This window comes from Lissotriton vulgaris, chromosome 8 (assembly GCF_964263255.1).
Source record: "Lissotriton vulgaris chromosome 8, aLisVul1.2, whole genome shotgun sequence".
Classification (NCBI taxonomy): Eukaryota; Metazoa; Chordata; class Amphibia; order Caudata; family Salamandridae; genus Lissotriton; species Lissotriton vulgaris.
The window spans coordinates 333,514,613-333,540,197 of NC_141696.1; the positions used below are offsets into that span (position 1 = coordinate 333,514,613).

The following is a 25,585-nucleotide window of genomic DNA, read 5'->3' on the forward strand; positions in this document are numbered from 1 at the left end:
ATATGTTCATGCCTACCCTTGGCAAAAAGGCATAAGTCCTATAAGCAATGCAGGAACAAATACCTATAGATCATTCGTGGCTAATGTGAAAGTGCCTCGGGTATTCTCACCCTGTCACACTCGCTCCCTTTTAATATGGTTGTGTAAACTCAAGTGAATTGCTTTAAGAGAGTTGTTAGGCACTGATTGACTTTTTGACAATGGCAATCACATTACACTGATGAACCTCAAATAGGGTTAAACATCTGTGCAGGATTAGTTTTTCTCCTACAGCTGCCTTTGAATGGCAAAGTCATCTTTTGAGATTGAAATCTTTATTTGAATAAATAACATTAAAATACATTTTGAGGCAGTGAGTATTATATAATAAAGAACTAACACAAGTCTTCAAATGGGGTCAACACGTAAAATGCTTTTTATTAACAGTCTTTACTATGTTCGGTTGTTTTTAGAGAATTCCAAGTATATTGACAGTGCTATACAAATATTATAAACAGGAATGTTCTGTTCATTTCTACAGTATAATGCTACGTTCACCAAGAAATGGTTATCTAAGAAGTTGGGCTAGATAGATTTAAAGTGAACTTTATCAACCCTGATCATCATCCCCGAGTTTGTGTATTAATATTTCAAGTGTCACTATTTCTTTAGATTATGAAATCTTTCTGCACTGCTTTTCAGCAATAATATAGGGGAGGCTCTAGAACGCCCCATATCACCATAATCAGGTGGTTCCTCATGTCGAAGGAGATAACTCTGGTTATACCCTCTTGCCGGCCGTCATGAGTCTTGGTAGGCGTGTGCTCATGACAGCCGGGAGCCGTCCGAATGTTGCCGCTCCTCCCACGCGGTGTTTATTACCCGCCTGCGCAGGAGAATAAATCAGTGGGCGGAGTTCGGGCGGCTCCCGGCAGTCATGCGCACACATCCACCGTTATTTATGTCAGCTGAGAGCAGTCATGAGCACCGCAGCATCACACCCACCCCCTAGCCCCCCAGCACTGCAGCGGAATTTACGCCACGGCGAAGGGGTTAAACTTTAGAGGGAGTGGGTTTGTATTTTGGTCTGGGAAAATATTTTGCTTCTAGCAGCATATCTACACAGGTATGTGATTTTCTCACCATGTTCACCGCTGAGTAGTAGGTCCATGTTTTGCATGCTGCCCCGTTTGCCTCCGGTCCAGAGCGCCATGTTGGATACCACAGGTAAGTGTGGGTGCCTCCTGGTTTCACAGCATTATCTTTACGAAGCCACTCGGGTGATTCATCTTCATAACCCCTTCCTTCAGAAGCTTTTTCATATGAGACTCCATGAGCATGCACAGAATAGGGCCTGGAGGCCAAGTTTTTAAAGTGCACCTGAAATAAATAGAGCATATGAGCTTACTATTGGGTGGATGTAGATCACAACAGCAGATTACAGAGAAATAGGATAACCCGACTTCCGCTGGGGAATCTGGGTATAGAAAATAAAGAAAGCAAGGGGGATCATTGGGATTATTTTTTTAATCAAATATCAATAATATATTAAGAGAACACATTCTACTACAGGAGCAGAATAATAGCGGATTTCTGTGAATTATTCTGTACGTCAGCATGCACAGAATGGGACCTGGAGGTCTCAGTTTTTGAAGTGCACCTGAAATAAAGATAGATTTGACATTAGTGCCAGTGATTGTAATGTGTCGGTGTCGAGAACCCGAAACCACGGGCTCAAATAAGTGAATAGTTAATCCCCAGACTGGAGTCTCCCAGTTCCAGCATAATTCCTGTATTTCTGTTGAGAATTCCTCAACTCTGCAAGCAGGGCAAGCAGTCTTAATTGATGCTTGAGTTAAGAACGTGTGTGTCCTCATTAATCTTCTCTCATAAACACATCCGGGTGCTGAAGTGGAGGATGCGCTTTAATGACCAGGCACTCAGTGGCATAACAATGTAGAATTAGGAAAGAACGAATCTGGCAATGATGAATGTAAATCTAGATTTTATAAATAAATGAACAGTCGAAGTGGTCATCAATGGTCAGGTATATCCTTTACAACCAACCATTTGGGGGTGCATTACTCCCTAGTTTAAACCTGTCAGTGGGTATATTATATAATGAGTATCATTTCTAAGGCTCAACTACAGACAGCTTCAACGATCTATTGGCAATCCTGTTTTTTCCAGTGTATAACATATGCTTAGGGTGGGCTTTGGGTTAGCTCCTTATTCAAGATTGGATGGCTTTATTGTCATGCTCAAGTTTTTAGTTTTGATTCAATGGCTTTCCTCCAACCTACTTGTGTTTGTCCTGTCCAGGATCGAATCAATCTCCTAGTGTTCTGATTGCATGAGTTGTATCCTTCACAGCTGACTTGATGGGAAACTTTTATTAATTTTACATTTAGAATTATATAGGAGTGCATGTGTTTCTTTGCTCTCCTCTGCATGTTCCTGTGCTCCACACCACTGCATGTTCTCTTTTCACTCTTGGCTCCTGCCCTCACTCCCTGATGTTTCCCATCAAGCTCCCTTCTGTGCTCCCTGTAGACAGTTGGCTCTTTATATAGTGGACCAAATGAGGGACACTTTGTAAAAGGTATATAGGCAACCCGCCGATTGGTTTACAAAGGCACAAATGCTAACCCAAATGCTCTCTTTTGCTGTAGTGTGGGCGAGCAGTTAGGATTATCAGAGGGTAGTGCTACGCATTTATTGCACACAAAAAAGCTGTAAGTAAGACACACCCCCAATACCAATTTGACACCATTTGATAAAAATAACACTGATTTTTATATGAATTCAGATACCAAGATCATCGGAATCAGGTAAGTACTTTTCGAGGTATGAATTTCTACAGGTTCAAAAGTTCACACTTAGTACAATTTCTGGAGCGGTAATGTTATCCTATGGGGGAAAAACATAAATTGCATTCAAGCACTTGTAAGCGACTTACGGGGCCCTTCTCCTGGACTTAAGATGAGTATATGGCAAGGACCAAGGCAACACCAACAGGTCAGAAGAATGAGCCTGGAGCCACGAGGGCTCCACCTTCCGAAGTCCCGGTCCCGAGATGGGGGACCGGGTGAAGCGTGGTGCGAACTCCCGCCCCGGAGAAGCAGCTGGTGAGTGGCGCTGCCGGGGAGGAAGGCGGGGGAGGAGAGAGCACCAAGAAGAGCCCAGGGAGAGTCCCGGTGAGTGCAGGGAGCGCGCCCGCATTAGTTCTTGAGCGGCCCCCGCCTGATAGGGGGCCTCTCCACCGAAGGGGCCACATTTGGATCTTCTGAGCCTGCGAGGCTCCGGGGGCATTTGGTGACTTTGAGTCCCCCCCAGGGAGGGACTCCAACGACCGGGCATATTTCCTCTTGAGCTGCGAAGGCTCCAACGCGCCCTATTTTTGTTAAAAGGCCCCAGTGGGGTCCAGAAGGCCCATGAGTGTTTTAGGAGCCTGAGTGCTCCGACGGGCATTCCTTTTGTTCACGAGTCCCCAGAGGGGGGATTCCAACGTTGGGCACGTGTTATGCCAGAGCCTGTGTGGCTCTAACGTGTGTAGAGTACCAGAGCCTGTGTGGCTCCAACAGGTGGCTATGACTTGTGCATATGTGTTTGTAGAGCCTGTGTGGCTCCAACGATTGGGCGCAGTTCTGTTCTAGGGTCAGTGAGGACCCTGTTGACTTTTTGATTCCCAGCTGCCCAGCAATTAGTGGGCAGCTGCACCGTTTAGGTCTTGTGATGTCTTCAGGTGCCCAGCAAGTAGTGGGCACCTGCAACGTTTAGGTTTTGCGCCAGTGGCGCACCCCTGATTGGCGCTGCATGGCAGCGCGCCCTGACATTCTGGACACAGGGCTCTTTAGTCCCTTTATTAGATGGGGGCTGGTATGTGATTTTATTAAGGCGCAATGTGATTATCTATTTGATGGTAATTGCCTAATGTAAGTTTTGCGCAATGTGATGTGGTGCTAGGAAATGTAATGTATTTAATATGATTACGCACCTGATCTTACACCTCTGAATGTTTTTATGCATCATGTGTTTTTGCGCTATTGAGTTATGTTCCGGCACCTCTGAACGTTTTTATGCATCATGTGTCTTCCTTGATTTTACACCTCTGAATATGTTGGTTGATGCATCATGTGTTTTTCCTTCCCTGCACCTCTGAATGTGTTTTTGATGCATCATGTGCCTTGTTATTACACCGTTGAATGTAAGTTTTATGCATCATCTGTTTTTCTTTCCCTACACCTCTGAATGTTTTTATGCATCATCTGTAATGTGTTCTTGCTTATACCCCTAAATGTATTTTATACTTAGGTGGTTGTTCTTTGTAGTACAGGTGGACCTAGTGAGGTCCTGGTTCTATGCGTGACAATCTCCTAAGGTGTTTAGGGTTGCGTAGGTGGTACTTACCTGTTCCCAGTAGTTACTGGATGTGATTTATAACTGTTATTTTGTGCTATACTTATTCTAAGTTCTAGAAGTGCTATTTCTAAAAGTGTTGATTCTGACAGTGGCCCATGTGGCCCTGTCCTGTAAATAATCCCTTGTGAATATTGCCTGTGCCAGTTGGCACAATGTACATGGATGACTTCTATCTGATATGTTTTTACAATACAAAAGTTATTTTATAATAACCTTGTGTGGAGTTCCTTTTGTGGTGTGCCTAGGATGTTGTTGCTGTTGTGTGCAGGTGCAAATGCCTTACACATTGCCTCCGAGTTTAGCCTTACTGCTCGTGCCAAGCTACCAGGGGGTGAGCAGGGGTTATCTTGGTGTGTGACTCCCTTGCCCTGACTAGAATGGCGGTTTCTGCCTAGCTTTGGCGTCAGCCTTAGCCAACAAGAAATAGCCAGTTCTAACATCAATATATTAAGAGAACACATTCTACTACAGGAGCAGAATAATAGCGGATTTCTGTGAATTATTCTGTATGTCAGCATGCACAGAATGGGACCTGGAGGTCTCAGTTTTTGAAGTGCACCTGAAATAAAGATAGATTTGACATTAGTGCCAGTGATTGTAATGTGTCGGTGTCGAGAACCCGAAACCACGGGCTCAAATAAGTGAATAGTTAATCCCCAGACTGGAGTCTCCCAGTTCCAGCATAACTCCTGTATTTCTGTTGAGAATTCCTCAACTCTGGAAGCAGGGCAAGCAGTCTACAGACAACGCTGTTATGCAGTGTCTGTAATTGATGCTTGAGTTAAGAACGTGTGTGTCCTCATTAATCTTCTCTCATAAACACATCCGGGTGCTGAAGTGGAGGATGCGCTTTAATGACCAGGCACTCAGTGGCATAACAATGTAGTATTAGGAAAGAACGAATCTGGCAATGATGAATGCAAATCTAGATTTTATAAATAAATGAACAGTCGAAGTGGTCATCAATGGTCAGGTATATCCTTTACAACCAACCATTTGGGGGTGCATTACTCCCTAGTTTAAACCTGTCAGTGGGTATATTATATAATGAGTATCATTTCTAAGGCTCAACTACAGACAGCTTCAACGATCTATTGGCAATCCTGTTTTTTCGAGTGTATAACATATGCTTAGGGTGGGCTTTGGGTTAGCTCCTTATTCAAGATTGGATGGCTTTATTGTCATGCTCAAGTTTTTAGTTTTGATTCAATGGCTTTCCTCCAACCTACTTGTGTTTGTCCTGTCCAGGATCGAATCAATCTCCTAGTGTTCTGATTGCATGAGTTATATCCTTCACAGCTGACTTGATGGGAAACTTTTATTAATTTTACATTTAGAAATATATAGGAGTGCATGTGTTTCTTTGCTCTCCTCTGCATGTTCCTGTGCTCCACACCACTGCATGTTCTCTTTTCACTCTTGGCTCCTGCCCTCACTCCCTGATGTTTCCCATCAAGCTCCCTGCTGTGCTCCCTGTAGACAGTTGGCTCTTTATATAGTGGACCAAATGAGGTACACTTTGTAAAAGGTATATAGGCAACCCCCGATTGGTTTACAAAGGCACAAATGCTAACCCAAATGCTCTCTTTTGCTGTAGTGTGGGCGAGCAGTTAGGATTATCAGAGGGTAGTGCTACGCATTTATTGCACACAAAAAAGCAGTAAGTAAGACACACCCCCAATACCAATTTGACACCATTTGATAAAAATAACACTGATTTTTATATGAATTCAGATACCAAGATCATCGGAATCAGGTAAGTACTTTTCGAGGTATGAATTTCTACAGGTTCAAAAGTTCACACTTAGTACAATTTCTGGAGCGGTAATGTTACCCTATGGGGGAAAAACATAAATTGCATTCAGGCACTTGTAAGCGACTTACGGGGCCCTTCTCCTGGACTTAAGATGAGTATATGGCAAGGCCCAAGGCAACATCAACAGGTCACCTTGGGTGGCACATGGGAGGCAGGGTGCAGAGGTGTGTTTCAGCGTCAGGTGCCCTGTTCACTTCAATGGAGAACGGTCCGGTTGAATAGAGGCTGCAAGCTGAGACTGGGGGCCAGTTCAGGTGAATCCACAAGGGGCGATGTATTTGAGATGCTCAGGCATGTAAGGACACTATGGGTCCACTTCTCCTCAGGCAGTGAGGCTTAGGTTATTTTAGGCATTGGGTTCATGCTGCAGGAGACACTCACGACTGAGGGGGTCTGCACAAAGAGGCTGCAGGTGGCAACTGGGGGTCCAGTCAAGGAAAACCCAAGGATGGGCTCTGCCTTTGAGGGTTTCAGGACCCCATTGGCACAGTCACCTTCCACGGACTTAGGCTTTGAGGAACGGGTGCAGAGGTACTTTGAGGTTTTCAGGTGGGAGCGTTTGGAAGCTACTCAGTCTTGGTTCTGCAGAAAAGGGGCAAAGAGGACAGTTGAGCCAATGTTGGTCTCAATGTCCCTGAAGTCCTTCGATGTACATGTTGGTCTTCCTTAGTGTTGGTGTCTGGTCTGGACACAACAAGCCTTGCTTGTTGCAAGGGGTCCGGTATCCCAGGTGTTGGTACTGTGCTTCTCTGGTCAGTCCTGACATCCCCTCACTTGGAGGGAGGGCAGATCGGACCTGTGGGAGCACAGCGACATCTTCCTGGGCAGCTGCAGCATTGATAGTTCCGTATGGTGGCAAGATAATTAACTGGACCTTGCTTCTTTGGTGCCTGCTGCTGCCGGGGAGTAGCTCCTCTAATGCAAGGGAGTGCTCTGGTGAGTTGCAAAGCACTGGCAGCCCTCTGGGTCTCTTAGAGTTTTCACAGTGACAGGACGAGTCGGTTTCTCCACGCGGGTCGGTGCAACAGGCAAGCTGGGAGGGTTGGCGCCAAGTAAGTAGTTGGTCCTATGATCTCATGTCAGCAATCTTCTTTGACCATTCCTTATTTGTGTCTGACAAAACTGTAGCCCTAGAATCAGGGGCGCCACCTAAATACTGTATTTAGGGGTATTACAAGGAGTGCCGGGCAGTAGCCAATGCACTATCTACCTTTAGGGTGACTACACTCTCTACATGACCACTTCTTGTGGGAAGTGGGCATAACCCTGCCCCAGAGGACCTAATTCCAGCAAAAACCAAGATGGTGAAAATGTCCTAGTTTTGTGCTCTTCGGGCAGCCCACCTTAAGGGTGAACACACCTACTGACTTGCTGATTTTCCCACCTGTCCTAGTGCCATATGGGCCATGGGCACGGGGTGGCATTCCCCGTCTGTGGGAAGCCAGGGTCACAAATCAAAAGTGGTGGAGGGCTTTGAAGCTTCCTGACTTGATATGCAGTTTACTAGTCATCCTGCTTGGAGTAGGTGACAACACCTCCTACCAGAGCAGGCATTGTTATCGACCTCAGAGAGCATAGGCTTTCACCTCCAGTGGGTCAGAAATGTGTATGTGGTGGCATGCTGGACAGGACCAGTCAGCCAATACATTAGAAGTCAGTAGGTTTTCATGGGGTACCTCTAAGGTACCTTCTGGGTACATGTATTGATAAATACATCACTGGAATCAGAGTGGGTTTATTCATACGAGGTTTGTTACCATACACCTTAGGTTTCAGTGAAGCCATTGTGTTGCTGGGAAACTCGTTTTGACCAGTGCCAAGTAAATATGGCTTCCCTGTCCACTTGCTTTTTTTTTTTTTGGTATTTGTAAGATACAAACAACACAGACGGGAAACGTTATATAGGTTACCAGCCTGGAAGCGTACAGTGTAAAGTGGTACATGTCAAAACAGCTTGGCTGGATCCCCCTTTGTTGGTTATATGTTGGTGGTAGGAGAAGGATATAGAAATATAGAAAGAAGAAGAGGAGAGTAAGAATAAGTGCTTAAGAAGGATAGGACAATAGCAAATCAGACATTACCTGGCATGCGTGATGAAGGATTCATATAAGCATTTGGTACAGAGTACATTCAGTAATTACAGTTTCTTTCCCTGAGTTGGTTCCCCCTCACCTCACCCCTGTGTTCATCGGGGTATAACCCCGTTATGGTTCATGTTATCTTATGGAGGCTCAAATGGGATCAAGTGCTTGTCCAAGGTTTCCCATAGGTTTCTGGAGGAGGCTTTCCAGGGAGAATATCTTAGCTCCAGAGTGTCCGCTCCTCTTAGGTAGGTGATCCAGCTGAGCCATCCTCTGTATGATATTTTGGAGGTATCTTTCCAGTTCGTAAGTACTAACTTCACCGCAGCAGTTAGTAGTAGGTCCATTAGTTCTCTTTCACCCTCTGTGGGGAGATCGGTTCGGATAAATGCTGCGGTGAGTGACGCAAAGTCTCTTATTATTTTACAGTTGAGCGATTTGTCTATGAAGTCAAACACTTCCTCGCAGAAACCCTTGACAGTCGGGCATAGAAAGATGAGGTGCTCTAGGTTTCCCCTGTCTGTGTTGCAGTTCCAGCATGTGGGGCTGTCTCTAAGGCCAAGTTTGTGTGGTCGGTCAGGGGTTCAGAATAATGTTTGCAAAAGCCACAATTTAATTTGTGCTAGCACTGGGGTGATCTTATTGCTGGTGGCGGAAGCCCACAGGGTGGTCCACTCCCGGTCGTTTAGGGGGGGTTGTGTGCTGTTGTTCCAGTATTCTTTTGTTCTGTTATTGATATTAGATGGTTGTGGCCTAAGGGGTTTTATATAAGAGTGAGGCTTGGTGTCCCAGTTTGTTTATATTTGTTACGTATTGGAAGATTGATGGCCGGGTGCTTGTTGTTTTGAATTTTGTTATGGCTGTTTTAATCTTTAGGAATCTATAAAGGTCTAATTCTTCTATGTGGTGGGAAGCTTTCAATTCAGCGAACGTCATCGGTGAGGCGTCCGTCTCAAGTTGATAGGGGTGCAAAATGCCCTTTTCTATCCAAGTGTCGAAGTTGAGCCTTTTCCCCTTGTATTTTATGCTGCTAATCGCCCATAGGGATTCAGATTTGGACCCTTTAATGCTGACCTCCATTTTTTTGTCTAATTTTAGGAGTGCTATCTTGGTGTTTTTCAGTATTGTGTTGTTAGCAAGTAGGTGTGCATTAGCCGTGAGTAGGGCTAGTTGGTTTAAGTTATTCAGTATGGCCTTTTCTAACTGTAGCCACGTTGGTGAGTATCCTGGTGTTTGCTCTTTCCATTGTGAGCCTTGCATGGCCAGAAAGGCCAGTTGGAAGACTTTAAAGTCAGCTAGGTTCACCCCTCCTTGATTTTTTGGCCTTCTAAGTTTCGTCAAGCTTATCCTTGCCTTTTTATCTCAACATTGGAATTTGGTACATATTTTGTCTAGTTTCTGAATGAATTTGTCTGTTAGGAAGATTGGTAGCATGCCTGTAATGTAGTTTACTAGAGGGGTGATCATCATTTTTAGTGTTTCGATTCTTCCCCACCATGTCATGAATTTGGGAGACCAGGCTTCCAGCTGTTTCTTACTTTTGTCTAGTAGGAGTTTCTCGTTGTGTCTTAAAGTGGATACCAGGTCTGAGTCGAAGTATATACCAAGATATTTGATGTGATTTGTCTGCCACGTGAGTCCTGAGTTTCCCAATATTTCCTTAGAGCAGTGAATATTAAGCGGCTTACACTCCAACTTATCGTTATTCAATTTGTACCCTGATAATTCGGCATATTCACTAATTGTGGATATAAGCGCTTCCATTGAGGTCTTTGGTTGCTGTGTCATTATAAGTATGTCATCTGCATATGCTGCCACTTTGACTGTCGTTTAGTTGATAACCACCCCTTAATGTTCTCATTGAGTTTTATATCTTGGATTAATGGCTCTGGGGCTAGGAGGAAAAGCGCGGGTGAGAGCGGGCACCCTTGTCTTTCTCCTTGTTGGAGTGTGAATGGTTCAGAGAGTGAGCCGTTTATCGTGGTATTTGCCCTTGGTGACTGGTATAGGGCCATTGTCATCTTGATGTACTCCTCTCCTAGGTTAAATGCATGCATGCACTGCTCTAGGAGGGCCCATGTTACTTTATCAAAGGCATTCTCTGCATCTAGTGAAATGGCTACTGCTTGGGTTGGGCTCTCTGAGGCTTGTTCTAAGACGTGGCATAGCAGGCGAGTGTTGTCGCTGGCCATTCTGTATGGCATGAAGCCTACCTGGGTGTTGCTTATCAATTTTGACAGTATCTTGTTCAGTCTTGCAGCTAGGATCTTGACATAGATTTTGCAATCGGCGCTGATGGTGCTTGTTGCAGGCACTGTGACCCTTGTGCTCTTTCAGTGGGTCTCCCGGAGCCCCTCTGTGCCTTTAAAAGTATCTATAAGGACTTTACTTCTGTTTGTGTTTTGCCCGCTTTTTTGTGGATGCCTGGTCCTCTTGCAGTGTTTTCCTTCCCCTCGTTTACCAGTGGTGCTTTACTTTAGAGGGTGTAATTACAGGAACATAGCTCTTCGTAGTTTGCGCCGGAGTAGCGTGGTTGGTTTTCTCTCTAGCCTTTGGTGCGCTGCACCCTTTTTGGTTCCCTCCCTTCGCTGTGTCACTGTTATGTCCTTACTTGCGACTTGGTTGCGACTGAGGTTGGAGGGGCTCGCTTCTGCCGGCGTGCCCTGCAGGGGTTACTGTGGGGTTATAGTGGGCCCCTGGAGGTCACCGGGCGTGGTTCTAGTCCGGGTCATAGGGGCTCAGTTCGTCGGTGATCTGCGAGCTCTCAGGCTTTGTGATGCCCCCATTCAGTGCCTTAGCGTGCAGTAGTTTGATCGATGTTGTTTCTGTCTGGCGTCCCCTTTACTCCTGTCCCCTTGCACCTCTGGTGTGTTTGGTTAGCTTGCACGTTTTGTCTTCCCTTTGTCAGCCTTTGTCCTCTTTTCCTTCGCACTGGTGCTCCTGTTTGCTTTCTACCCTGACCGCATCCACTGTCTTGGTTACTTGGTTCCTTGGTCTTTAGCAGTGCTCTTTGTTGTTATGGGAGCATTCCAACGGCGGATGTGGCACCAGTGTCTCTTGGCTTTTGCAGTTCACCCAGGCGGGCCCCCGTATAAGTGGGAACGGTGTAGAGACCAGACCTCCGTAATCCTCTTGTCATGATTCCTCTGTTTTTTTTAATATTTCCCTTTTCTTCCCACCTTCGTTAGTGGTTTGGCCCAGTTTCCAGAGTTCGCTCAATCAGGGGGAAGGGCTGGCACGCAGATGATCTCGTATCGCTGACCGCGTCTAAACTCCCCTTCCCCCGCCTCCTTCTGCATCCCAGTTCTACCGTTTGCGCAGGGCATTACCTCTGTTTTACTTATTAAAGAAAGCCGGATTCTCGGTTACTGGCCCTTTTTACTTGGTGTCGTCTCAGCAATCTGGCAAGTAACCTTTCGGGGTTGCTTCGGGGAGTTTTGGTGCCTAGGCGCTCTTGTAGCACTGATGACGCCTCGTCTTCCCTAGCCCCGCCTCCTTCTCCTTCTGTACCCCTGTTGCCTCACTGTCTCCCCTTTTTTTATATTAAGGATTCTCCGAGCCCGTAGCTACCGATACTGCCCCTCTGTAGTGGTCCTAACTCACAGGATTAGTTCTCTCTTACTTGGGCTAAGTTGAGATGCCTTTGTAAGGATCTGGTGATGGGCACCATCTTCCTTCTCTTCAGCTGAGTTTTCCTGATATCACTTAGAACTCTTCTCCTGTGTCACTTGGAGCGTTCGGCATATCCCACTCTGTGGCGGCATGCTTCCGATTTTGGCAGATGTCTTCTTTAGGTCTTGCTATTCATGTGTTCTCATTGTAAAAATTAAATCGCTATCTCCGTTCTGACGCGACGGCTCGATCAGGCAGCCATTAGCCTCTGCCATCCAAGCCACGCCTCCCTGTCCACTTGTACCATCAGTAATTGAACTGGACAGCAGAGGAGCATATCTGTTCATGAAGGTACGTCCTCACGGGTAAAACAATGCACCCTGCCCTAGGGCTGTAAGGCCTGCTGTAGGGGTGACTTACAATTACATGTAGCCTTAGGGGACATGGCACAGAGGTTGTGTGCCATGTTGTGTTTTCACACTTTAGAGCACCTTGTCATGCAGCCTGCAGTGGCAGTCTGCCTGAGTTTTAGTGCTTGGTCCCTTAGAGTAAAAGGAACAATTGATGAGCGGAATGATAAGCACTGCACACATTCACCCCCATCACAAAGATCTGGGTTGAATCCATTGTTCTTTTTCTCAACAAATCAATCTTGACCCTGTTCCTCATGGGAACTGTCCAGCCCAAACTGCCAAGCCAGGTCCTCCATGGACTAGAAACAAGCATCCTGGGACGGGTTTCGGGGCATCACCCCTCATCAACCAGGCTAGCTTGAATCCAGTGGTGCAGTGAGCATGGGACCCATGCCTAGGCATACCCTTCCCACTTTGGGCAACAAAAGCAATAGGAACAATTGATGGACAGAATGCTGAACAATGCAAACATTCACCCCCAGTCACAAAGATCTGGGTTTAATCCATTGTTCTTTTGCTCACCACGCCAACCCAGTTTGAACCCAGCCATATGCAAATCAGTCTTGGACCTGTTCCTCATGGGAACAGTCCAGCCAGAACTGCCAAGTCAGATCCTCCATGGACCGAAAACAAGCATCCTGGAACCAGTTTTGGGGCGTCACCCCATATCAGATAGTCAAACTCGAATCCAGTGGCGCAGAAAGCAAGGGACCGCGTCTGAGCATACCCGTCCCACTCTGAGTGACAAATGCAAAAAGAACAATTGATGGACAGAATGTTGAACAATGTAAACATTCACCCCAGTGATCTGGGCCTTAATCCATTGTTTTTTTGCTCCCCTTGCCTGGCCTGCCAGTTCAAGCTGGACTGTTCCAGCATCTGTCGAGACCTCTCTAGTTACAGGGACAAAAAGCTAAATATTATCCCCTTAAGTGCTGCGTGTGGGCGTTGGCCGACGGCAGCACTACCTCCCCAGTGCTGCGCACGACCATTGGACGTCCATTCAGCACTAGTCCCAATGGACAGCGCAGCACTGGGGAGGGATATTTGCGCCGCATCTATGAGGTTATGCACTTCTAGTATTATTATTATTATTATTATTATTATTATTATTATTATTATTATATGGGCTCACTTATTCCCTGAGTCAACTTGGAAAGGCTGACAGATGTGCCTGGCTGTTGTGCTACTATTTAGGGGATGAATCCCCAGGGTTATTTTGTACCCCAAAATGTCCTATTGATTAGAAAGAAATAGGCCCATTATGGTAAAATGGCAAAAAAGGCAGACTGCATTTGTTAGTTTTAAATAAGAACATAATTCACCCAGTGATCAAATACTTGGAAATGTGGCTTTCAGATGCGGTTGCAACGTTACGAAAAAATGTTTTAATCTGATCAGTTCATGCGTCTCTTGAAGTTGTGTTTTTAATTTATTTTTGAGAAATTGCTATTAACTCTGAGGACAGTAAATTGAATCAAAAACTATATTTTGATACAATGTGATATATAGTCCAGCATTTTTGAAAATATAAACATTGCTTAAGAAAAACTCTAAGGCCCTGAGATACAAAGACCCTCTTACGATCGAAAACCCTACAGATTGTGGCCTGTCTAATAAATATTACATTGGTCGTTCACAAAACAGTATTGCATTAGCAAAAAGTTATTGGGAAAATCACGCCAGCTTTTTAGCAAATGGAATTATAGTACATCAGGTTCTACTGTTTTTAAACTACACTCGTAGATATACAATTGACGTACCTGTATAACATCATCAACTTCTGCTCTGATGACAGGTCCAAGGATGCCCAGATGCTCCTCATATTCCCCTTGAGTCTTGGGTCTTTTAAAAGTACTATCCGTGTAACGCCGAAAAATCACCTTTTTGTATAGGCTGAAGTTTGGATCACTTCTAGCTCTTTCATTTCCAAGTGAGCTACAATATAAGAAATAATTTTATATAATTTCAGTCAATAATGATTCAAAATGAGTTTGTAAAGTTGCAAATGATAATATCTAGGAATATGAAGCCTACTTCACTGTGATAATAAAGTGTCATTTGTGGACATATGCTAAATGCAAAAGCCAAGCCAGCAAGGTAGAACTTAACACCAGTGTTGCATCTTGACAGTAAAGTTACATGTCTGTAACAATCGCTATTTTGGCGAGTTTTCACATGCTGTTGAAATATGAATTTAAACAGGGGCGGCTGGTGGATTTTGAAAGTGGTGAGGCGAAAAATCGTATCCTAGTATAACGAGCAATCGAACCCGAACTGCAAAATATGGATTCAAATGGTGGCTTTTACACCACATATTTACTGCAAATTGTTGCAAACACGGGGTCCAAATATAGCATTTTAAGGCACAAGAAAACATTAGAAACATATCAAAAATGTGCCCAATCCTCTAATTGGTTTGGTTGCAAAATGACCACATCTCTGCCTCTGTACTGCATTATTTGATGAAGTCATCAAGGCTCACACCGTTGGTAAAACAATGAATACTGTCCATTGCTACTGGAAACAAGATGTGGCTTAACAGCCTTTGCAACTGCCTCATAGCTGCCAAGGTTTCAGATTGCTATGTGTGACATTTTCATAATTTCAGTGTAATTATGAGTGACATTTCAATGACTATGAGTGACACTTTCTCATGAGCAAAAATAAAGCAATGGAGACGAGGAAAACATATAATTATCAGAAATTACTACGATTTGAGCAACAAGAAACTAAGAAGATCTTAAAATTGCCACAAAGCACCAAGAATTGAAGGACACTAGTCTAACTGACATGGCATACAGACTAATGTCATAATAAGAGTTGTTTTGTTTTTTCCATTCTGCACTATAATCCGCTTACAGTAATGCCTTTAAAAAGAATAGTCTGGGTTTCTGATGTGTATTCACTTGTGGCTAAGAGCTGCCAGAACTCACAACAGCCGTAAAGTCTGTCAGTTGCTGGTCATGTTACACATTATCTCCGGGTAAGATGAGGTATAAGTGTGAGTTACAACTAATCCACTCCTCCAGCTCAAAATGTATGCATTCGTCCATACTTGCACTTGGTAAAGCACCACAAAGGCTCTACCAGGCCGTGCTTACATACTGCTTGTAAAAAAGTAAAAACTTGTCCCCTTCTCCACTCAGATCGTTTGACTGAATGGTTTCTCCTTGGAGAGACCAGGTGGAACACTTGGTGTCTCTGTGTTCTTTTTATTACGTTTCCTCTCCCAGATGGAAGAGAATTAATTGTAATCCAACCTGAAATGGGAAATAAAGAAAATAGATTTACAAATAACAAGGGTGGGGTCTATGGAGGGGTTATGTGCAGTTGCTGGAGGTCCAGGTTTAGGTTGGAGATTATAAACAGGATTCATGGGCGTGTTCTGAGGTCGATGGTGGGCTCTATTCACCGGTAAGTGGAGGGGAGGGAAGTCCGGTCCCACCAGCAGGATTCAGCACTTAGCAGTGGTCACTGTGTGTGTGCAGGGTCTAGTGTGAGCAGTGCTGAAGTCAAGTGCGAACTTTGGGAGGGGGAAGGTGTTACTGGGTCCGGAGCTGCTCTGGCCGGTTTGAGTCTGGTCTGTTCTCTGGCAGTTTGTATCTGGAGGTGAGGGGTATTAGAAAGACCTATCTCCCGCCCTCCCCCGAGGAGGGCCTCAGGCCTGTTTATGAAAACACACACTGTGACCTAGGACGTGTGCAGAAAAGCACTAACATCCTGTAATGCTGACAAACGCTTCCGACACCCACTTAGAGGCACCCCGCTTCTCCACCTCAGAGCTCGTGTTTGCTTTGTTCGTTTGTGGAAAGGGCTTCGTTGTGTGTTTTTTAAGACTCGGACCTTGTTCCCAGTTTTAACAAGAAATCTGGGCAAAGGACGTCATGATGGAGTTGGGCGATTACGTCATGCAGTATAAAGTGCATATTGTCGGTTAAAACGGATATCTGGTTTTTTTAAATCTTTCATTCCGAGTAACCCTGGATATGCACCTTTTAATTTGCAGGCTGTTGATTCTCCTTCATGGCGGTGCTGCGCGCGGGCCCCTGCTAGTGTCCCCCATGGTGCTTAATCCCACTTCCCCGGTTTATTACAATGTTGTGTAGCGACATTTCTAATGTATGAAAGGTCTGAATAACAAAACCTACATATTTGTAGAGGCGGAGGGAGAAGAAACAAGAACAAGCGCTCGCCGCTTCACATTAATGGTAGATGGGGGCTTATTGGGTGGTTGAGAATGGAGCTATAGAAATTGAAAAACAATTAATTTGATGATGCTTAACACAGATTTGCCAGTGACTTGACAGATACGGACCTTATTTAGGGTCCTAGCTATTAGCTGCGCAGTAGTTTCAGTGGCACAGAAGCTCAATGATGTAGGATGCTGTACCTATATGTCGATTTTACTGCCTAATCTGAAGGTGCACATTCCTCTTGCTTGACTGGGGTCCGACGCCCCCTTTCCGGCGCCACTCGCTGCTTCTGCAAGCTTTTCAGAAGTATTTCACACACACCCTTACTCGCTGTACAGCATGGAGGTGTCCCTGGGCTTTTGGAATTCATTTATCTAGGGTCTACATTTACAGTGGAAAAAACAGATGACCCCTGGTCTGTGCAGCTCCGCTCAGATGACGCAGGCGCACAACGCTTTCCCCACGAAATCAGCTCTGCACGGGGCCTGAGGGAGCACCCAGTAAACTCAATGGTGTAGGACGCTGTACCTATGTGTCGATTTCGCTGCCTAATCTGAAGCTGCACATTTCTCTTGCCTGCCTAGGGTCCCACGCCCACTTTCCGGCGCCACTGGCTGCTTCAGCAAACTTTTGGCAAATATTTCACACACACCCTCCCTCGCCGTACAGCAGGGAGGTGTTCCCGGGCTTTTGGAATTCATCTACCCAAGGGGCCTACATTTACAGTGAAAAACAGATGACCCCTAGCCTGTGCAGCTCCCCTCAGATGACACAGGAGCATGCTTTTCCATTAAATAAGCTCTGCCCGGGGCCTATGGAGCACGCAGTAAATTAATGGACCCTGATTGTTATCTACGCCACTCACCAGGCCTGTACAACACCACCATGACAGGGCCTCATCGATCGCAGTCGCACTCTAGTCCCATTCACAGCCAGGTGACAAGTCTCGCACTTGAGGCTTACCTTTCTCTTTATCACCTTAGTGCTGTGAGTGTGACTGTCCTCCTCAACGTGGCTCTAGGACCTCCGAGCAGGACTGCAGCAGTGCAGAGTTGCAAAGACAGGAAATGCTAGATTTGGTCTTTGGACTCCTCCCCCAGATCCCAGCAACCAATTACTTGCAAAACAACAAGCAAGTTACAACTGTTGCTGGGTCTGGTGGAAGAGGCAAATGTGACTGCCACACCCCCACACATCTCGAAACCTGCCGGACTGCCCCGCCCACAGCCATTGGGATTAATGGAGGGCCTCCAACTCCTCCCTGGGCCAAGCTATTAACGCCCCAAATCAGGATGTTGTTCTGGCAGTGAGACACAGGCTGCACTCACCAGTGTGTCGTCACTGCCCTGCTTTGTAGCGCCAGGTCGAAGAAATCTTCTCCCAGCCAAGAGGAGGCACAGAGCAAGGGCCATCCTCCCCCACCCCTTAAGAAAACCACTGATTTGCCCATGTTTGTCAGGAGCAGCCAACCAGCACAATTTTTTGCTGCTAGCTGCTCAGTGTTCCATTAGGACTTTTTGGTTAGACCCCCATGGGTGGCAGGGCGACGCCCATCTCGCCCATGTACACCAGCCACCCCTGAATTTAAATGTGGGTAATTGACAAGATGAATTCAATGAGGATGAATTTATAAGTGTAATAAGTTTAATAAAAAAGTGTGTAATAAACTTTATTGTATAGTTAGTAAAAACCATTACAAAAGTAGAAAAAGGAGCAGCGGTTAAAATAAACGATCGATGTGCAAGATTACATACAAGGAACGTCAAGTGCCAAGTCAACTCATTATATATTCTCCATTTACTTGTTGTGGAACGGTGAGTGAAACTCATCTTCCATTGACTGGCAAAGAAGAAACGGCAGGTCCAAGTCTTGCGCGACATTAATAAAGAGAAAAAAAAAAAACATTCAACCTTGTGCGGTAATGCCTCTTTTGTTCTCAAAGTTCGTGACAAATTTGACTAATCTGCAGATTAATTGTGGATCCGCTGTACACAAGACTTGTATGACAGCGGCGTGTCATTTTGGCACAAACTCAGAATGCTTACGAAAACGCCCCTATATCTTACTGAGGGAATTCATAAGAACTGTCACAAGGAGGTAATCTTTTCTGAAAACACAAGAATAATTTGATGCCACATCACAGGGTGAGCAGAAATACAGGTAATGAGTACCACAAAGGTTCTCTTTACCACAAAATTATTAAAACACTTATACAAGTTCCAGACATATGCTCCAAGCCCACCAGTTAATAAACAATAATCAGTGGACATAATTCACAAAGGTTTATCTGTGATGTACTTTTTGAATTTAGAAGTTAGGCATGAGTACTACAAGGTTAAATCACAGCAAAATCTTTGTGAATCAGGAACAATATCTATTAAGAATCTATAGAGTGATAGCATAAGGAGTATTAGGCCTTATAAAAAGTGAACATATTCACAAATGCTCTTCCAGCTGACCCCCAGCACACCCAGGAGTTTCCGATCTTTAAAAAACTTCTCAAAACTTTCCTATTTAAACAGCGGATTTAATATCTCTGTACACGCATGCCACTGTTCACCTACACGCCAGGACACTCCAGAGTATTAGTGCGCTGTATAAATCTTTCTATAACATAACATAACATAACAAAGAGCGGTCAAGAGATACATTTGACAACATAAAAAATTCTAGGGCCACGATTTACTAAATCTTTACGCCAGCGCTACCATGGCGCAAAGCAGTGCACTCTATTTACTACCTAGCACTAAAGGAATTTTGCGATAGAAGGTGAACCTTTCACAGCTCCAAAAAGTCTTGATGGTGCGTTGCATCAAAGGGCGCTACTAAGACGGATCAACACAAACAGCCATATGTTTTGATGCCAAGTACGATCAACTAACATAGCAGGATTGTGCTATGGACGCCTATTTGAAGCAGACGCAAAGAAGCAGAAATGTGTTAATATTTTTAAAAAACGGATGCACTGTATATGTGAATCAGTGTGCAGGACACATCCAATGCCTGGGATCCTTCTGAGTTTGTCTACGCATAAACATTTTTACTGAAGGGGCATGTCTACAGAACAATTCGTATGCTAGACAATGCATTCGCAACTCTGCACCATGGTGCGAGGCTGTGCACTGTACAATGCTTCCTGTGACAGGGATGACACCACTAGCAATCCTACCTTTCTAGGTTTGGTGTTGCAATGTATTTCCCCCCAGCACAACAGATTCCGATGCTGTGCTGCATGGAAGATTAGTAAATTTAGGACTAATACTTAAATGCACAAAGACTCAAATGCAAAGGAGGTTTACTAGAATAATAGAAAAACCCAGAATACACCTTCAATAATCATTCTTGATGTGTTTTTTTTTTACCAGGTTTGACCTTACCTTTACTTGCAAATGGTTGGGAATACACCTTTTTAAAATCTGCAAATAAATCCAAGCATGAGCTTTCCTGTTAGACAAATGCATGGCTTCCTTTGAATTGCCCATACAGTATGACGCACAATTCATATATATATACACACTAAGAGGGAGAGAGAAGCAACTGCCTTAACATACCCTTAGCTGCCCTATGTATGATTCTACAACAATGAGAGGGTACTCCTACCTTCTCTATCCCCTACCTGGTGGTTAACAAAATGTGTAGGATACTCACCCACAGGTACCACCCATGGCATGCTTCATCGGAATCTCACCCACTACGCCTTGTGTGAGTGGGCGTACTCGTTGCAGATTGTAAGGGGAGCACTTATGTTCTAAGGGATTTATACTAAATGGTTAAAATTTCCTGCTGGTTCCTCTATACTCTTCTTTATTTTGGGTACTTTTGGCAAGATTAAAAACAAAATAGAAAGGTGACTTTATAAGAGTATATTATGACCCACAAGTCACAAGTCGATATGTTTCAGCCCTACTCTAAGCTCCTCTGGGTTATTTTGGGTCATTGGGCTTTCTTCAGGACCATTCTTGTCCCAAACCCTTTAGAATAATGATACATTTTACCACCTTAAACAACAATAGTTTGGACTATTCACACTTCTGCAAGCATGCATGTACACACCATAACTGGGTATTTAATCTGTCTACAACAACCCGGCTAGTAATCAAGGCTCCATAAGGTCTCTGGAGGAGGATGAGCTTTGTAGTCACAATTCTTCAAGAAATGCACAGGATGTAGTTCCTGTCCTCCGAGCCCCGCGTGCGAGGAAATACCCTGTCATGGTTTGTGCCACGGGTAGCACCTCTGTGTGAGGATCCTACAAAATAATATAAGAGATTTCCAGGTCTTCTAGTAACCACCCGGCAGGAGATAGAGAGGGCAGGAGCATCCTCTCATTTTGATAGAAGCACAATTCAGATAGTCACATTGAATGAGATCAAGATACATGCCTCCAAGTTCACTGATGGAAGGTTTAGGGTACAGGACCTGGCTTCTGAACTTGTTAAAGATATCCAGCCTGTGTGGCCACTCCCCGTGGTGGCTCTGGAAGGTGGAGAAGGATTATACTGGTTTTGGAGAATGTCAGCTTGAAGATTACTAACTATATCAGCAGTATCTGTGGAAATGTGTAAGAAACTTCCCTGACTGTTCAACCAAATGTGTACTCGTGCAGCTCAACGTCTTTTACGACTCAGTTGTGGTTTCCTTGAAGAACTTTGTAGAAGGAATCTGCTTTCTGCATTTCAAACACCTGGAAGTGAAAAGTGATCTGCAAACGTATGGCTATAAGCAATGCTTAATTTGTGAAAGAATGCTTTGTGATTGCTGTTGTGGGCCAGGAGGTCTTCTTGGGGACTCACTGTCCTAGGGAGCACTGCTTTGAGTGGAGGGGCTCCTTCCACATTGCAAGGAAAGCTGGACAAGGAAGTCAGTGAGGGCCGCATGGTCGGACCCTTAGTGGATTGAAGGAGCACTCCGAGGTGGTGCCAGGAATGCTGGACAAGGAAGTCAGTGAGGGCCGCATGGTCGGACCCTTTGTGGATGGGCCTATGGTTGATTTAATAGGGTCCCCCAGTGGGGTAGTGCCAAAAAAGGAGAAGGGGCAGTTTCGCCTCATACAGCATTTGTCGTGGCCCGAAGGTGGCTCTGTAAATGATTTTATGGATGAGAGAGTGACCACGGTGTCATATCCATCAGTTGACGCAGCCATATCCCTTTTGGTGACCGCGGGCGCAACGGCGATGATGGCAAAGTGCGACATTAAGTCAGCTTTCCGGCTGCTTTCAGTCCACCCAGATGATTGAGGCTTACTTGAGATCCAGGTTAACGGCCACTGGTACGTGGACAAAGCACTGCCGATGGTCTGCTCCATGTCATGCGCACTGTTTGAATGTTTCAGTACATTCCTACAATGGTTGTTCACGGAACGGACGGGTCACCAAGGAGTAACGCACTACCTAGATGACTTTTTCTTTGTGGGCACCCCAGGCTCCAAGGACTGCCAGGATATGCTGGACAGTTCCAAGAGATCATGGGTGAGTAGATAGGTCACCAAGGAGTAACGCACTACCTGGATAACTTTTCTTTGTGGGCACCCCAGGCTCCACAAACTGCCAGGATGCGCTGGACAGGTTCCAAGAGATCATGGGCGAGTGGGGTGCTGTTGGCACCAGAGAAGACAGTGGGGCTGTGTACGGCACTGTACTTCTAGGAATTGACTTGGATTTGGGGCGATGGAGGCTTGCTTACCAGCAGATAAACTGCAGCAAAGGTTGGGGCTGCTAGCAGATATGTTGGCACAGCAAAAGGTCACGGTGACGGAAATACAGGTGCTACTGGGCCACCTGAATTTTGCATGCAGAGTTGTGCGTGTGGGGAGGACTTTCTATGGGCGACTGGGCAGGGCTTTGTTGGCCGTATGCCGCCGCGTCACCATGTAAGGCTCTCAGCAGGAGTAAAGGAGGACTTGAGGATGTGGCAGTTCTTTTACAGAACTTCAATGGAGTGCCAATGACGAGTGGCAGGGACATGGTCTGGTATGCACAGATCTTTTCAGGCGCAGCAGGGAGCGAAGGTTTTGGGCTGTATTGGCAGGGAAAATGGTGTGCGGAGTGATGGCCCCTGGAATGGCGGGGGATGGTCAAAGCATAGCTTTCCTCAAATTTTTCCTGCGCTTAGTAGCAATCTCGCTTTGGGGGGACTTGCTGGTCCACAGGAGGGTGACGTTCAGGATAGACAACAGGGCAGGGGTGGAAATTGTGAATCGGCAGTCTGAAAGGGATGCGCAGGTTCTGAAGTTAATGAGAGTGTTTGTGCTGGGCTGCTTGCGGCATGATATTGCCTTTCTCGCAGTGCATGTGCCAGGGGTGGACAATGACATGGCTGATGTTTTGTCTCATTCGCTGTGGGGGAGATTCCGTGGGTTAGCCAGGGACACGGACAAAACCCCGACTAGCATGCCGCCGCATTTGTGCTACGTAGTCAACACAGGATGTTGCAGCTGGTTCTAGGGTCACTGTCACACCCCATAAAGGTGGCGTACACGGCGGCTTGGGAAGTCTTTGTGGCTTCGGGGGCAAGGAAGTGGTTTTCAGCAGCACCGTGGGTATGCAGGGATGACTGGGAGCTTTGTACATTTTCCACACTGATGTCGTGGATGTTTGCGGGGGCTTTTTGGGTCTCTAAATTATTGGGTTCAAATGGGGAGGCTGTTTGTTGTGTTCCGAGGTTTCCCTCCGGGAGAACAGGGAATGTCTGTGGCTGAGAAAATTAAAAACGGACCGGAGTAGGGGGGGGCGATGGGTCTCCTAACAAGCAGATGAATCGAGCTTGACCTGCCCCTTTTGGGTGGGGGTTGAGATGGAGGGCCCTGGCACCAGACGAGGTGGGTGTGCATGCATGCAGATGGGCGGGGAAAAAGGGTCATAGCTATTGGCCGTATTGAGGAAAGCCCTGTTATTACTGGGCTTGGATGGTAAATGTTTTGGTGCCCATTCATTCAGGATTGGCGCTGTGTCGGAGGCGAATATTCGGGGTTGGGGGCGAGGGGACATTATGAGGTTGGGCAGGTGGTTGTCTGACTGCTATAAGCATTACGTGCCCAGCGCTCCCAGCCATCTTTAGTGCGGTTGTGTATGTTTACCTATTCTCATTCATATTTCTCGTTTCAGGTTCGGTGATGGGTATCCTCGCCAGGGATATGTCCATATGGATTGTGGGCCATTCGTATGTAAAATGGGCCCGGGTCCAGGCCCGCTCCAGCTATTTTGGGGAGAACTTTGGATAACAAAGAACTGTTTAATGTTTGTAGGAAAGGGAAGGGGGGAATGCTCTGGAGAGCGCTGTTGGAAGTACTGAACGGGATGTTGGTGGCTGGTAGGTGCCCGGATGTCCTAGTTACTCACCTGGGGGAAAACGACATGGTCACGGAGACAGGTTGTAGCACTGATGAGGTGCAGGAAGCGGGGCTCGGAGGTGATTAAGCGGCAATGGGCAGGGTGTGCACTGGTGCGGACTGAGTTTGTCCCGTGTCGGGTGTGGAGGGGTGCGGTGAACCCCGCTGCAGTGGAACAAGGCCAGGAGGAATGTGAACGAGGAGATGGTGCAGTTTTGCCGCCATCTGGGCTTTTCCAGAATCAGGCATAAGGATATACGTTATGACACGCCAGAATTTCGGGGCCGACGGGGTAAATTTTTCACGGCTCGGTATGGACCTGTATCTATTGGATTTGAGGAAAGTGCTGGCCAGGATATTGGGTGTGCACAGAGGCTGAGCAGGCATCTTCTGGGGGGCTGTGAGGAGGATAGGCTAGCTAGGGGGAATGGGGGGCAGGGAGTTAGGGCAAGGGGGCAGGGGGGGAGAAAAAGGTGGAGGCAGGGTACTCGCCTACCCTCCTTACTTTTCCTGGGTGGTGGGGCTGTTTGGAAGTTGGCCAAGTTTGGCTGGAGGTTTGTAGTTTCTGGTTAAGTTTGGGGAGTTTGTGAACAGGAGCAGGGAAAGGTTAAGCAGGTTGGCAGTTTACATTAGAGGTTCGTTCGTTACAGTTGCAGGAAGGCAGGTAGGATTGTAGGTCATGGGAGGGTAGGAGTTGTAAATCATATGCTTTAAGATTGTGTAATATGTATTGTTATTGGAAATTATTTATTGTATGTTGCAGAGTGGAGGTTTATGATGTGGGGATCGTAGGGGTGGGGGGAGGAAAGACACAGGGTCAGGTAATTTGATGTATAGAGAGGTTTTAGTTTTGTATGGCAAAGTGCCAGTGTTAATAAAATTGTGATATGCACCTGTTCCAATAAAGCAGCCTTTTACACACACAAATGGTTGTCAGTGTGGCTTGCCCCCCTTCCCTCCCAATTGGGGGCGGGGGATTTTAACTGCAGGCTTTGTTCTATTACTAGCACCTCTGTCTGTGACCCCCTGGGTTGCAACAGCAAAAACTATTCTCAATTTGAGCATAGTCCTTGCGACGACAATCTTAACACATTGATTAGTAAGCACTTACTTCTATTCGTATTAGAATTTACTGGCACCCATCTAGGTAAACAGACAACCTTTCAAGGTAAAGGTTCTGGGAGCCTAACAGACTTATAAATATAGTCACAAGGTTGTTGATTCCTTGATCATAGACAACTGTTTAAGTGACCACAAACTACTTTCTCTGTGGGTAAAACCCAGCCCTCCATTGCCCATACTATGTTGCCCATAGAAGCGAATCGTTATAAAGGTATATGCCGCAAATGGGCAGAAGTGGACCCAAGACTTTTCTAATTGATCTGACAAGAACAAATGGGAACTAGCAGCTGACATGTCTAGAAGATTAAATAGATCCTGTCTGTACAATGAACGAGTTCAGTGAGATAAGTATCAGTTTAACTGAATTGCTAGCGCCGGCACCACCGCAAAACTTCAGAAAAAACTCCAACGCATCCAAAACGCTTCAGCCAGACTCATACTAGACATCCCCCGCACAGACCACATTTCTGGTCACCTGAAAGACCTTCACTGGCTCCCCGTCAACAAGAGGATAACGTTCCGTCTCCTCACCCACGCACACAAAGCCCTCTACGAACTTGGACCCGACTGTCTCAGCACGCGCCTTTCCTTTTACACCCCCACCCGCCAGCTGCGTT

At 45.9% G+C, this 25,585-nt stretch overlaps 1 protein-coding gene across 3 annotated transcripts in view; it reads right to left on the reverse strand.

Moving 5' to 3' along the window:
* Positions 1 to 25,585, reverse strand: part of F5 (coagulation factor V) — a 786,312-nt gene that overhangs the window by 210,523 nt on the left and 550,204 nt on the right. For all 3 annotated transcript variants that reach the window (XR_015299279.1, XM_086934096.1, XM_086934094.1), the window contains exons 14-15: positions 14,087 to 14,261; positions 1,123 to 1,359 (exon numbers count right to left, since the gene is read on the reverse strand). Coding sequence is in view for 2 of the 3 variants with exons in the window: in XM_086934096.1 (XP_086790222.1) it covers positions 1,123 to 1,359; positions 14,087 to 14,261 (412 nt within the window). In the remaining variant the exon portion in view is untranslated. The remainder of the gene's footprint in view (positions 1 to 1,122; positions 1,360 to 14,086; positions 14,262 to 25,585) is intronic.